Genomic DNA, 14,010 nt, shown 5'->3' with positions numbered 1-14,010 from the left:
TATAAATCTCCAGATTAATGCCCAAGGTTCCCAAGGCTTGTCATCCTGCCTGGCACGTGAGCTGCTCCAAAACAACGTGCAGGCTCATCAGTCATTTGGGAGCCTGTGAGGGGACACGAGGGACAGATGGGACAACATCCTCACCCGAGGGGCATCCCAAAATCTGAGGAGCCTGGGATTGTGTCTCGGGCAAGAGGTGAAAGAGAAGCAGGGGCTTTGCATGAGGAGATGGAGGACCAGGGCTCTCTTTTCTTCTCTTTTTTTTTTTTTTTTTTTTTTTTTTTTTCCCCATATGGAAAGAGTCAAACTGTTTTAAAAGTGGATTCATCATGAGTATCTCTTGTTGGTACAGGTATTAAGTTGGTTATGAATTTCTTGCACTTTCACTCCTAGGAAAATCCTTCCCTTATTCCTTTGGCGTGCACTCTTGATTGATAAGGTTTATTATCGCTCTTTAATAACCACAGATATAATCTCGACCCAAATTTGAGGAATTTATGGGACTCACCTAGACCAGGGTATCTGCATCCTGCCAAGGACAAGGGCTAGAATAAAGGACAACCAAAAAAGAAGAAGAATGGCTCTCATTTAATAGGAAAGAGGAAAAGAGGTGCATTTTTTGCTGATGGCAGCTCACTGCTCACACCCTTTGCATGGAAGTGCCTGTGGTGTGGTTGGACTGGTGGACTGAGTTTATTTTGGGGTTTTCTTCGGGGTTTTTAGCTGTGTCTCATCCTGTGGGGATTGGCAGCCTCTGGGACAGCGTCCCCAGGGCTGTGGGACGGATCATCTCTTGGCTGTGATGCTTTTTTTTGCAAGAAATGAATGAATCTTGCATAAATGAATGCAAGATTCATTTATGGACATCCACAAGGTCCTTCAGCAGAGCCAAGGGGCCCAGTGGCTGCTGTGGATTCAGTCTGGAAATCAGTTTTAGGTGGAAAGAGTTGAGTGGGTTTTCTTCATCCAAGAAATCCTGGCCCAACGGCACAGGAAAGGTTCAGCTCTTGGGAATGTGCTCTGAAGAGGCTGAGTTTGCTCCAGAGGGGCTGGAAAAATGGATGTGTGTGACACCTGATGGGTCACAGGAGTCTCTGACGTGTACAAGCAGCAGGGAGATGCTGAATTTGGTGGTCAGGAGCCATTTCTCCCTCAATCAGGGCTTCAGGGGAAAGAGAAGCTCTGAAAGTCTTCGCTCTGAGCAATTGAAAGGAAAAAGCCTAAAACTGGGACTTATTGGATCACTTCTCTCTTCATAAATTTCCACTTTTAGAACAGTCTGTGAAACCTCAGTGATTGCTTTCTTTTTGCTATCAAACAAGCCAGCAGCTGGGATTTAGTGTGTGGAGTTTTGCGTTCAGTTTGGATTTTAAAATGCTATTTGTTTTTTTTTGTTTTGACCAAAGGAGGTTTTTTTGGAGTTGATCTGGATTTATCTTGTTTTGGTTTTGTTTTTTTTTTTAGTTGATCTGGACACCAGGTGAGGGGCGTGTGTAGGCTCAGCCACCCCTTGCAGCTCTGACCCAGCCTGCAGAAAGAGCAGCCAGGCTCTCACAGGTCACCTTGGCCAGGGGAATCATAGAATCCTGAGTAAAACCTTGTAAAAGAAAAGCCTTATAAAATCAGACCTTGCTATTTCAGCTAAGCTAGCCTGAGAAGTTCCCGTGAGAAAAGAATCATAAGAACAAAAATCAGTTTGCATAACAATCTATTCTTGTGAGAAAACAGTTTGCACCTATAAAAATAAAAAGCCTATCCTGTGAGAATCTGCGAAAAAAAGAATGTAAACACATCTAGAAAGAAAAAAGTTTAATAAACACGTACACTAAGCATTACCAACCAGTAAACCGAGTTTCAGTAATTTGCTAACCTATTAAATTCAAGCACAGTACCTTCTAATACCATATAAAAATAAACTGTGTATGATAAAGATGCAGCTATTGTGCATGAAGACACAAGAAGTATCTTTGCCCAGCTCTATTACAACCCTGGACAAGCTGTTCTGTGGTTTGGTTTGTTTTTTTTTTTGGGAAGCTGAGGCAGGCTGGATATGCAGTGTGGATGTTTTTTTTTTTGTGCAGGTGCTTCCACAAACCCTCGGGAAGCTCTTTCCAGAGGTAGATGACATTCCATCAACGTGCAAAGGCATTCCCACCTGAGCACGGTGACCATTTATGTGGGGTGAGCTGCCAGTTGCCAACACCCAGAGCGACAGTTGGAGGAGCAATTAGTGAGAAATCCTTTGCCTGAAATATGTTTTTAATAAACCATTCACTGGCTATATTCAAATAACAAATAGATCCCTGCAAGCCCGGCTCTATTTGCAGACAACTGGCAAATGAGAAAGGCTAAATTAATTGAATGCTCCAGCCACTGGGGATAATGGTCCAGCTGTAACAGAGCTCTCCAGATGTTTGTTTGCAGAGGAGTGTGCTTTCAGAGGAAAAGGAAAAACACTCGTGGGTGTATTAACTCAGAAACAAGTTTACAGCTGTGTGCTCGCATGCTCTGCCTCGCTCTCCCGCCGGCCGCTGTGGAGCTCTGTTCCAAGGCCTCCTCTTGCAATAAACAGCCTCTTTATTTCTCACTCATTGTCCTCCTGGCCGTGTTTGGACATCTGTGACGTCCAGAGTGAGGCAATGGCCCTGTGGAAGCCTCCTGGGCTTCAGCAGATCCCACCCTTGCTGCGCCACGTGTTGCAAGTGCAGCTGGATCGCTGCTGCCGGCGCTTGAGGCTGCTGTGGTTTGGCTGTTCCCTGGTTTTTTGGGGTGGGTTTGCTGCACAGGGCTGTAGACTGGGAGCTCACAGGGGTGAGTGGAAGAGCCTCGATGGCTGGGTTTGGTTTAATTCCATCCAAAGGCTGGAGCTTTGCCCAACTTCTCTTGGAGGAGCTCGGCTTTATCGGCGCTCTGGAGCCGTCAGTCCAGCGCCCTCCATCCCTTTCCCTGGGCCTTGCTTTGTTTCTGTTGTTAAACAGGCCAAGCTGGTTGTGAAGCCCCGCAGCTGAAGTGCCCCATTACTCACAGGAGAGGGGACAATGGGACCTGGGGCCGCTCTTAAACGTCTCCCCATGTCGGTGTCATTAATAACAGCGGCGCTGGCACCGCCGGCTCCTAAATAGCCTCATTCATCAACCAGCAATTTACTGCGGGGCTGCAGATCAGCTCCTGCCTCACACACCCAGGCACCACCTGCCAAGCCTCCCCCCAGCTCCTCTGTGGCATTTCAGGGGGGACAAAGAGGGAGGAAATGCTCCGTCCGAGCTGTGACAGTCGTCACCAGCTGGGTTGTGCCTGCAGGAGGTGGGTGGGTGGGCTGCAGGTGTTCCTCAGGATGTCACCTTCGAGGAGAGACTTCCAAGCCCTTGGTAGTTTCTCTCAAAGGTTTTGTTGCTTTTGTTGTGGCTGCCCCATCCCTGGAAGCGTCCAAGGCCAGGCTGGATAGGGCTTGGAGCAAGTTGGGATGGTGGAAGGTGTCCCTGCACGTGTCAGGGAGGTTGGAACAAAGTGGTCCTTAGGGGCCCTTGCAACTCAAATCCTGCCACAGTTCTATGATCCAAGGAGGAAGAGGAGCAGGAAATGCAACCTTTCCAAAACTGGCTGCCTTGGGTTTCCAATCCCTGCCCCGTTGCTCAAGTCCTGCTTTTGCTGCAGCCATATCTTGGAGCTCAGGAGGTACTAACTCGGCTCTGGAGAGATAAATCAGGAAGGGACTTCACTGCATCTCCATTATAACGAGGCAGAATTCATCACCCAGCGCATGTTTTGAAACCTCAGAGAGTTACGGTGACAGCCCAAGGCCGGTTTACTCATGGATCTGAGATCTGCAGATAAAACCTGACCGCTGGGACCATTTCCCGTGCCTTCGGATGCTCCAAATCCCGCTTTGGAGCTGTGATATTTGGGCTGAGGATGGCTGTGTTTTTGTTCCCCCGAACCATTCAGAGAGGAGCAGAGCAGCTGGGCAGGAGCTGTAGCACGAGAAGGGTTTGTATTCCCTGCGAGGCTGAGAGCCTCGGGGATGTTTCAGCTTTTGTGAGGCACAGATGAGATTTCAAACGAGACGTGAATGAATCCCGCTCGCTTGCTCAAGTGTAATTTGCTGACGGGTTTGTTTTGTTGTTGGCTTTTTGTTGTGGGGTTTTTTTTTGTTTTTTTTTTCCCCCCATTCATATTGATCAGCTCCTCAGCTTGACGGGGCTGGTGGAGCAGTTCAGCAGTGGGACTTTTAGCAGGGTCTGTTGTAATGGGAAAAGGGGTAATGGCTTTAAGCTGAGATTAAGTATAAGCAAGGATTTTTTTTACAGTGAATGTGGTAGGACATCTAGTTTTAGTGTTTTATCCCTAGGTGGGGTTGGACAAGGCTCTGAGGAACCTGGTCTGGTTGAAGATGTCCCTGCAGGAGGTTCGGATTAGAAGGGACTTTAAAACTCCACAGGAACCCACAGCATCCTATGACCTCGAAATTAGCATTGCTAATGCCCCTGCCTTACAGTTCTGGGGTGTCTGACACCCCAGAGGTGTCCTGCAGTCCTGGGAGAGCTGCTCTGTGGGCAGTGCAACCTAATGAGTTTTATCTCCCACCTCATATTAATTGCAGAGCAGCTTCTCTTTTCTAATTAACACGAAGCTATGTTACCTCGCCTGGCCAAAATGCAAAATACCGCACGTGTCGCCTTACTCATAAATCATTTATTTACACCGAGTAGCAAAGCACCTCATTAAATTGATTTCTGGGGTTCTGCTCTTCTCCTGTTTGCCCTGGTGCTTTTTCTAGAGAGTGAGATGAGGCCAAAGAGGAGCGCTGAGCTCGGGGGTTGTGGGTCAGCTGCATCTTCTCTGAGGTTTCTTCTGCAGAGGTCTCCGCCCTCTTTCTCTCCGTACTGAGGGGGAAATGGCAGTGGGTGCGTGCCCCTGTTTTCCCAAGCTGAGACCTGTGACGGGGTTTCCTTTGATCTGAGTTAGTTAAAAAAAAAAAAAATGAACATTTTGGAGGGAGTTGGGTAGAAGGCGGGGAGGAACAAAGGAAATACTCCTTGTTCTTGCCGGGCTGTTTCTGATTTCAGAAGTTAATTAGAAAGGGATATTCTGTGGATTTAGGGTTTAAACTTTGTGTCAGATGTGTTAATCAAGGCTGCATTAGCCAGGCTTTCCTGGAGGAGTCAGGGGGGCCGGGTGTGGATGTGGAGCAATGCTCAGAGGAGTTTTTGGCCGTGCAGAGGGAATGGATTTTCCCTTCAGAGCTGGGGAGCCTCTCCCAGAGCTGCCAAAAAAGTGGGGTTTGGGTTCTCCTGCAGCCAGGGAGCTGCTGGGGCAATGCCAGGATTGGTTTGCCAGCAGCTTTCAGCTTTTCCAGGCCACTTTTAAAAGCCCCCCAGGCGATGCTGGGATGTTTCTGCTGACCCCAGATTTATATTTTCCTTTGCTCTTCCAGTTCACCTCTGCCTCCTCCCACCCCTCACAAACACCTGTTGGTAGTCACATGAAGGCAGAGGTTGCTCCTGATATTCAGGGTTTTTCCAGAATTCCCTTTTCCCTCCTCCTGGGAGCTGTGTGGGTACTGATGAAGATCACAGCCTGGTTTCCAGTTGGCAGTGCTCAGGAGTGAAATACATATTCCTGCCGTGCTTGAATTGGAATTTTGTACCACCTTGGCTGTGCTCCTAAGGATCACCCTGGTCTTTGGGAAAATTCAGGATTTGTAAGGTTTCCTGAGTTGATGGGACGTCTTGTGCCTTTACAGCTCTGCCATAAAAAATGAAATTAATCTGGTGGGATTTCCCCCTTTATGACTCCATGATGCCAATGCTTCCCTCCCTCCCACCTTTTGTATTTATTCTCCAAGTTTACCAAACGCAGACTCTCCACTCCGGGAAGTCGAAATACTTTAATTTCCCAACTCCCTGCTGCTCTTCTTGTTCTCTGACCCTTCTCAGACAAAGGTGTGAGTGAACCACCAGTTAATTTCCTTGAAAATGAGTGCCTTGAATGGTCGGTTCACCTGCAGAGCTCGTGGCTTGTGCCTTGGGAACAGGATCACATCCAGGCTGGAGCCAGCTCCTCTCCTTCCTCCTCCTGTTTTGGGGATGAAGGACAGATATCAATAAAAGTGCATGAGACTTTTTGACAGAGCAGCTTCTGGGAGGGAACTTTTTTCTTTTTTTAAGGGTGCAAACAATGGATGGAGCAGAATTTGCATAAAACTCATTAGAAAAAAAGTACAAGTTTCATAAATCTTGTGATAAATTAATGCTATATCGTTCCCAACATGATGTATTAATTTTAGGATCAAATGAATGGGTCTGTGATCATTCTTGGTAATTATGAGGCACCCAGGCAGTTTGGAGAGGAAATTATTTTTAAGGGTTTTTTTTTTTTTTAAGTGCTGGATCCCTTTTTTCATCGGAAATATCTTAACAGACCCCAACCCCTCCTTTTACACGTGTTTCTTTTCTTATTTTATCTGCTGGGTGTTTGGGGTTTTTATTTGATGCGATTTTATTGACTTCCCCCTTTCATACTGGAGCAGCCTATTCCTCCCAAGACAAAAGGAAACAAAAGCCCTTTCAGTTTTTCAAAATTCTCCATATTCTCCATGGTCTCAGGGAAGGCCTGTGGGTTTTGTAGTGAAGGGAGGGCAGGAATTGCTGGATCCCAGCTGGAGCAGGGGGATTGCTCAGGGATGAGCATTTTTTTATTCCCTTTTTTCCCAGGCAGGTTTGGAAATATCACAGCAATAGTAAGGTGCATCAGGGATTTTGGCAGCAACAAACCCAGCCTGGTTGGAGAGTTTTTTGTTTTCATGAACCCCTGTCTGCAGCCCAAGGAGATGCCAGTGAGAGAGCAAAGGATGTCATCTCCATCCCTGGAATCTGGAATGGTTTGGGTTGGAAGGACCTTCAAGATCATCCAGTGCCACCCCCTGCCATGGGCAGGGACACCTTCCACTGTCCCAGGTGGCTCCAAACCCTGTCCAGCCTGGACTTGGACACTTCCAGGGATCTAGGGGCAGCCACAGCTTCTCTGGGCACCCTGTGCCAGGGCCTCTCCACCCACACAAGGAAAAATTCCTTCCTAATATCCCATCTAAACCACCCTCTGGCAGTGTGAAGCCATTCCCTCCTGTCCTGTGCCTCCATGTCCTTGTCCAAAGTCCTTCTCCAGCTCTCTTGGAGCCTCTTCAGGCCTTGGAATGAACTCTAAAGTCTCCCCAAAGCTTCTCTTCTCCAGGCTGAACAGCCCCAGCTGCCTCAGCTTTTCCATGCACTGCAGGGGCACGGCACCAGCACCAAGCCACGGGTTTAAAAGTGGGTTTGGAGAGCTTGTGGGATACCTGTGCTGCTTTAAGACCCGTTAGAAGCTGATGCAGGGCAATTATTCTGTCTTACCCACGTCCATGTAGATGTTGAATTTATCGGGAGGGGAGGATGCCACTTCCCTGCCTGGGTGCATGCACAGCATCTGCCAGGAGAGCCTCAGGAATTCTGCTTGTTTTAATGATAATGTTAAGAAATTTCAATGTGCCATTGATAATTTTGGTGTTTTTCCTCTCCTCATTTGTGTTGCAAAGTTAACCCAAGCGAGCAAACCAAAGAGGCCCTCTGTAAACGGGAATTGCTGCTGCTCTCTAAAGGTTTAAAAGCCCTTTTGACCAGCTTTAAGCACCCTTTTCACACACGTCTGTGAGAGCTGGAAGGCAGGCAGTGCCTGTCTCTGAGGTTTACACACTGGCTGTCAGCTCTGCTTATGGATTCTGCCTCCACACCGAGTCCCCACCTCAATACCTAAACAGAGAAATTACAGGCTCTGTCTCGGAGCATCTGAGGAACCAGGAAAAACTCTTCTGCTGTGCTTTTCGCTTCCCAGCTTGACAAACTCCCTCAGAAATGGTTTTGACTGCACAGATTTGTTTTCCCTCTTTGCTGTCACCTCTGTGCTTGGCTCCTTTCCCTCCCATACGTGACAGCAGCTTGTGGCTCCTGGACCAGCTGGTCCGAGGCTTTTTCCTCACACCGTCGGTGAAAAAAACCAAAAAACCTCTTTTTCTGATGGCAGGAATCGTTCTTCTCTCGTTTATTTATGATGAGAGCCTTTTTTAGAAAGGTGCTGGTGTCTCCCTGCCCTTTCTGGCAGTAATTGGAGTGGGGGCAGCCTTGGTGGAGGAGCTGATGCTCCCCACTGGAAAGGGAAACGTGTAACGCTGAGCTCGGTTGAATTTTAGGAGTGGAAACTTCCCTGGCCAAGCCCTTCTGGAAAGTTTTGGCTCAAGTGGTTGAGCCCCATTCTGAGAAGGAGGTCAGGGAGTTGTGTTGAGCTGGTGCTTATGGAATGAGCTACCAGACACCAGCTCTGGGATGAGCTGAGATGTGCCCTTGGGTGCCCCTGAGCACAGCTGGGTGATGCTGGCAGGGGTCTGAGCTCAGCGTGGTTGTGTGGCAGGAGATTTGCTCCTCTGGCTCGCCCAGGGAATGCGGGGATGGAGGTGGAGAGACCCTGGTGCCTGCAAGAGACGTCCTGAGCCCTGCTGTGCTTTGGGTGCCACGCTGGTGGCATTGTCCCCTCCACATCAGGGGTTTTCTGTGCACACTCCGTCCCTAACTCTGCGTTTGTCCCCTCCAGGAAATTGGTGAAGCCTCATTCTGAACATGGGAGCAGCTCCCACTCCCTGTGACCTCCTGCTTGAATCTAGATTTTACTTTATTCCTTGGCCAGGGAGTCACCATTCTTTTCTTTCCCTCTCGTTGCTCAGAGATTGCTGAGCTGCACAGAAATATTGGCATTTCATCTTTTCTTTTCAAAATCTTTGGGAAAACATCTACAGAAGGGCTTCCTATTCCTCCTCTTTTTTTTTTATTTTTTTTTTTTTTCTGAGAGGTGAAAGAGAAAATGAATTAGAGGCAAAGAAAAGGGAGCAGGAGACAAATGAGAAGAACAGGGCTGGAATTTCAAGATCAAATCCATCAAATCCCTCCTGTGAGCACATCCAGGGCTGTGATGAACTGGGATGTTGGAGAGGCTTATGCTGGGGTGACTGGGGCAGGAAAGCTGGGCTGAAGGAGAATGGGAGAAGGGAATGGGACTGAGTTCTCCCATCTCCCTCACAGGGAAAAAGGGGAGCCAAGGCAAAACTTCCAGTGCTGGAAGTTTTACTTTTGGAAGTTAAGTGTGACATTGATTTTTGTGTAAGGTGGGGACACTAAAATGATTTTTAACTATTTTTCTGCTGGTTTGAGGAGCTGATGAACACACAGGTTCCCTGTGCCAGCATGGGGAAAAGCCAAAATGTGACCCAGAGCTCAGGAGAGATGAGGACAGCAAATCGAGGAGAAACTGGCAGTGGATGCTAAAATCAGGATTAAAATGCTTTTCATATTAAAGCATAGCTGATGCCTCAAGTCTTGAGCCCAAAAGCCATTGCAGAAATTCCTATTAACTCCACATGGGTATGAATCAGACCTCTTAAAAGAGAGGCTAATCAGGCAGTTAATTAGAAACCTGCCCCTTCTGTGCCCTCCATCCCACCCCAGCCCATTCCTGCTGGTCTGGGTCAGCATCTGCCTCTTCCCCTGGCCCTGGGGCTCTGCACTTTCCAAAACCTCCCAGGAGCTCTAGGATCCTTCCAGAGACTGAGTTTGTTTTGTCTCCCTTTTCATCCTCCTCTTGAAGGCACAACTAATGGAGATGAATTAGTGGGGTGCAGCCCCTTTTCCCATTTTCCTCCTTGGCAAAGTGGAAGGGCAAGGAAAATGCAGAGGTTTACAGCTGCAAGCAGGGTGCTGAGACAAGGGTTCCTCAATGGGATGCAAAAGTACCCCTTTAAAACAGCCAAACCTAAAAAAAAAATACAACAAAATCCAATGAGGAAAAAAAAAAAAAACCAACCCAACTCCTGAGGTCAATCAAAGTTCAACAGTTGGAGAAAGAAGAAAATCTGTGTATGTGTGAGAAAGAGGGAGAAGTAGCTGTGATTGAGAGAAAGGAGGCAAAAGGAGACAAGATAAATTCTGATTATCTGGTGGAATCAAGACACTTAACTGGCCTGTCTGATTCCTGAGAGGAAACAAATGGAGCCTATAACTTTGTACTGCAGGAAGATAATTTGTCCCCGTTTCCTCAGCCCTTGCTGGGGCCAGGTCGGTGCCTGGGCTCCAGGAGGCTGGAGCAGCATCTCCAGCCCCACCCTGGGGAGAGATGGAAGGTGTTTGTCTTTGTGAGACCCTCTGCTTCCTGAGGATGGGGCAAAAAGTAGGATGAAAACCAACGAATGCAATAAATCAGCTAAATAAAGAAATCGGTGGAAGGCAACTTGGACAAACTCTTGTCAAGGTGAGGCTTTGATCCCACACTCCTAAACTTAGCCTTCCCTTGGGGTGGAACTTGGAAAACACTTGGAGCAAAGCTATTGTGAAGTCTCATTTCAGGCCTGTGTTTCTTGTTATCTTCTATTTAATTTGTTATTTTTGATCCGGATTTTATACATCATTAATATATATTTTTTTTTTTCTCTGGATGAGGTGCTCTGAAATTAGGACGGTGATCACTGGGAGATAAGGGAAAGGGTGAAGGAGCTCCTGGGTTTTGCTGCCTCGTTGGGGAGGGTTTATTTAAGATGGAATTTTGCTCTGCTCACTCTGCTTCTGAGCTGTCCCTATCTAAGTTCTCATGAATTTTCTAATTCCTAACAAACCAGAGCTCTGTTTTCCACGGATCCTTCTCCACAGGACCAAGACACACACAGAGGTGTGATGATGTGCCCTGCCCAGAAATGCCTTGCCTCCTTCTCCAGGTTGTCCTCAATTTAGGAACTCAATTCCCTGACAGCTGGAGTTAGTTGCAGTGCAAAGAGAGAACTGAATGTTAAATGCTTGTGGATTTAATTATTTATTGGTACCACTGAGTTTGCAACACACAAACCATAATTATGATTAAAACTGGGTGGAAAACATGGTTTTCCTATTCAGCAGGAAGTTTAAGATCCTTTCCTTTCCAAAGGTGCAACCAACACCCTTTGGGGTTTGAAGTATTTGCTATTCTGGAGGGGAATCCTGTTGATGTGGGGTTTTTGAACTGGATGTAAAGGGTGGAATTCTGTTCTCTTATTAAACTGGGCACAATAAAGAGGCATTATCTGGATTTATTTTGCCCTTGTTATGGCTTTTCCTGCCATGGAGATTCCTCTAAGGCCAAAGAAACCTTTGCTAAGGATGGCTTTGAACATCCTCCAGCATAAAAATGAAGCTGCTGCCTTGTTTTATAGCAGGGCTACAAGGTTTGAGAAAGTGCAGGGATTTTGTATTCATAGGGTTGGCTGCACTGAAGAGGTGAGAACGTTGCAGATGGACACTCTGGTCACAGCCTGGGATAAAGCCACTTGTTTTTGTCTTTATCCAAAATGCCTTTGGTTGTGACCCATCACTCACATGCACCTGTTGGTGGAAGGAATGTTTTTTTTTTTTTCTCCCCAGTGGTTAATTCTAGCTGCTCCTTTTAAAACAACTGCTATTCCTCCTCCAAACAGGAATCTGTCCAGGTCTGGGCACTGAGTTTTGCTGTGCCTTCGTGCTCATTGCTCAGGATCACATTTTGTCCTCTCTGTGCTCGAGATAGCCTGAGTCATCTCACTCTTCTTAATCACACATGAGGCAGTTCAAGCTTTTAAAGCCTTTTTTTTTTTTTTTTAAAGGAAAAACATTTTTGCTAGCTCTTGAAATTTCGTGGCTTCCTCTTGCATCCGGTCCTGAAGGTGATGCAAGCAGCTCATAGCTTTGCAGCCTTGGCAGAAGCAGCTTTTTTTTTAGCCTAAAAGCCACTCCTGACTTGCCCAAAAGCACTGTGGTTCCTCCAGGCAGGGTGTGGAATGGCTCCTTGCATGCTTGGACCCCCATTCCTGCCACCAGGGCTGGCTTTGGGATGTTCTCCTCTGCAGCTGTGGCCCTCCAGCCTTTTGAGGACATTTGGAGCAGGGTCAAAAAATACATTTTTTTTCCTCAAAGAGCCTAAATTACCAAGGATCCTCCCTGGTATGTGCCATGCTGTCACCCCAGCTTGGACCAGCAGCAATTTTATATCCCACTGTTATGTCCCCAGGGAGGCTGGTGGCCTTGGGACCTGCCAGGCCAGCTGGGTCCTCACTCAAAATGTGCTTCACCAACGTCCTAGGGCACTAAATTTTTAATCACAAAGTCACCCAGGGCGAAGGCAAATGCCTTACAGAAGTCTATTATTTCTTCTTTATCTGCCAAAGTCATAATCTCATCAAAGAATAAAATCAGGTTTGTTTGACAAGCTCTATTTTCTGTAAAATCGTGTTGACTGGCAATAATTATGTTCCTATCATTTAATTCTTTATTAATGGAATCTCTTTTCCCATTATTTCCGCCGTGATTGATGTCTCACCTACCCATTGGGAATTCTCACTCTGCTCTCCAAGCTGTGCTGCTGCTTTTGCCCTCTGGTCTGCTGGAGCTTCCCAGAGGGATGAAATTTGGGCATCCTTGGCCAGGAGATCTGGGGGCAAATCCATTTTGTCCCCAAATCCACGTGGTCAAGGAGAAATCTCATCTTTATCCCCCCCCATCCTCAAGGCCAGGCAGCCTTGAGGGAATCTCCCATCCTTATCTCCATCCAGCAGCTTTTTTTCCTCCTTTTTTTCCTGCTGGGGAAGACATGGGGAGGGACAACAGGCAGCCAGCCGTGGCAGAATGTCAGAGTGCACAGAGGTGTGGTGGAGGGACCCAGAATGATCTGGGGAGGTTCTTATGGGATGGAAAGGAGGCTCCAGGGGTGGTGGCTGTCACCTGCTTTTGTTGTTGTACCTGCTGGTGGCGGCCCTTGGCAGGAGGAGAGGGAGGGAGGCTGGCCAGGACTTGCCCAGGGGGGCAGTGGGGGTCTCTGGCTGCACCAGGCTGACTTTTTCTTTTGATAAAAGCAAGGAAGGAGAGGATCTGTGCCTCAGTCCATCCGTGCCACGCAGAACAGTCAGCCATGAGGTCCCCTGGAGGCACTGGATGTGATTCCAGGTCTTCCGCCAACCTCTGTTCTCCGACACGCTGGATGTTTCCAGGGTTTCCTCTTCTCTGCCTGGTTTTGCTCAGGATTTCTCCCCTCTCTGTGCCTCCCAGGTTCCTCAGTGACCCAGCTGCTGGCCCGGGACCTGGACAATGACCCTCTGGTGTTCGGGGTGGTCGGGGAGGAGGCCAGTCGCTTCTTCGCCGTGGAGAGCGTCACCGGCGTCGTGTGGCTCAGGCAGCCCCTGGACAGAGAGGTAAGGCTGGGGGAAAACCACCTCTGCTCACAGAAATGGTGGCTCTGCATCCTCTGGGACAGCTGGGAGGGAGTTGGGAATCTGGGTGTGCCCAGCTTCCCTGTCGCTGTCAGCAGTTCGGTGTGTGCTCTGGTTTTGTGGACACGCAGTTAGAGAGAGAGGAAAATTACAGCCTGGAAAATCATTCCCGGGCTGGAGCTTCTCCTGCTCTCTCAGCTTCTTTCCCAGGCTGATAGCTTGTTCAGCTTCAGTTAGGGAGACTTTCTGCCAGGACGATAACTTGGTCAAAACAGGATGGAATCCATAATAAAGATTAACACCTGGTACCAGCCGTGGGACTTGTTCTGAACTACTGTCCCACGGGCATTCTTTCAATTATCCAACGAGCCTTGTCTTAGCTCTGTGGAACATACTATAAAAAGTACAAATTGTGCTCTCAATAAATGTCTCTTTCCCATCCTGGAAGATGACAGTGTAGCTGTGTGCCTCATTTCCATCACTTCTAAAGGGTTAAATCCTTAACCCGACGGCTACATGGTTTCATCTGCCTTGTTGGTTTTCCTGGGTGCTAGAATAACATCCGTGGGTCTGGAAGTAAAGGAATTAAGGAGTGGAGGTGATCTACCAAGGAGCCAGGCTGCTCACACAGTCAGGGAAATGCACAGGCTTCCTCTTTAAATCTCTGTGCCAATTAAATCCTTTACTATTTAGAACAGCGTGTCAAGAGATGTGAGGTATCCCTGCTT

The 14,010-nt window shown here is 47.8% G+C and overlaps 1 protein-coding gene across 1 annotated transcript in view; it reads left to right on the top strand.

The window, feature by feature from the left end:
* CDH23 (cadherin related 23) overlaps nucleotides 1–14,010 on the top strand; it is a 176,266-nt gene that overhangs the window by 24,221 nt on the left and 138,035 nt on the right. The window contains exon 4 of the mRNA XM_014883277.2: nucleotides 13,122–13,264. Coding sequence (XP_014738763.2) covers nucleotides 13,122–13,264 — 143 coding nt within the window. The remainder of the gene's footprint in view (nucleotides 1–13,121; nucleotides 13,265–14,010) is intronic.

This window comes from Sturnus vulgaris, chromosome 8 (assembly GCF_052056855.1).
Source record: "Sturnus vulgaris isolate bStuVul1 chromosome 8, bStuVul1.hap1, whole genome shotgun sequence".
NCBI lineage: Eukaryota > Metazoa > Chordata > Aves > Passeriformes > Sturnidae > Sturnus > Sturnus vulgaris.
This window is presented reverse-complemented; position numbering and strand designations above follow the sequence as displayed.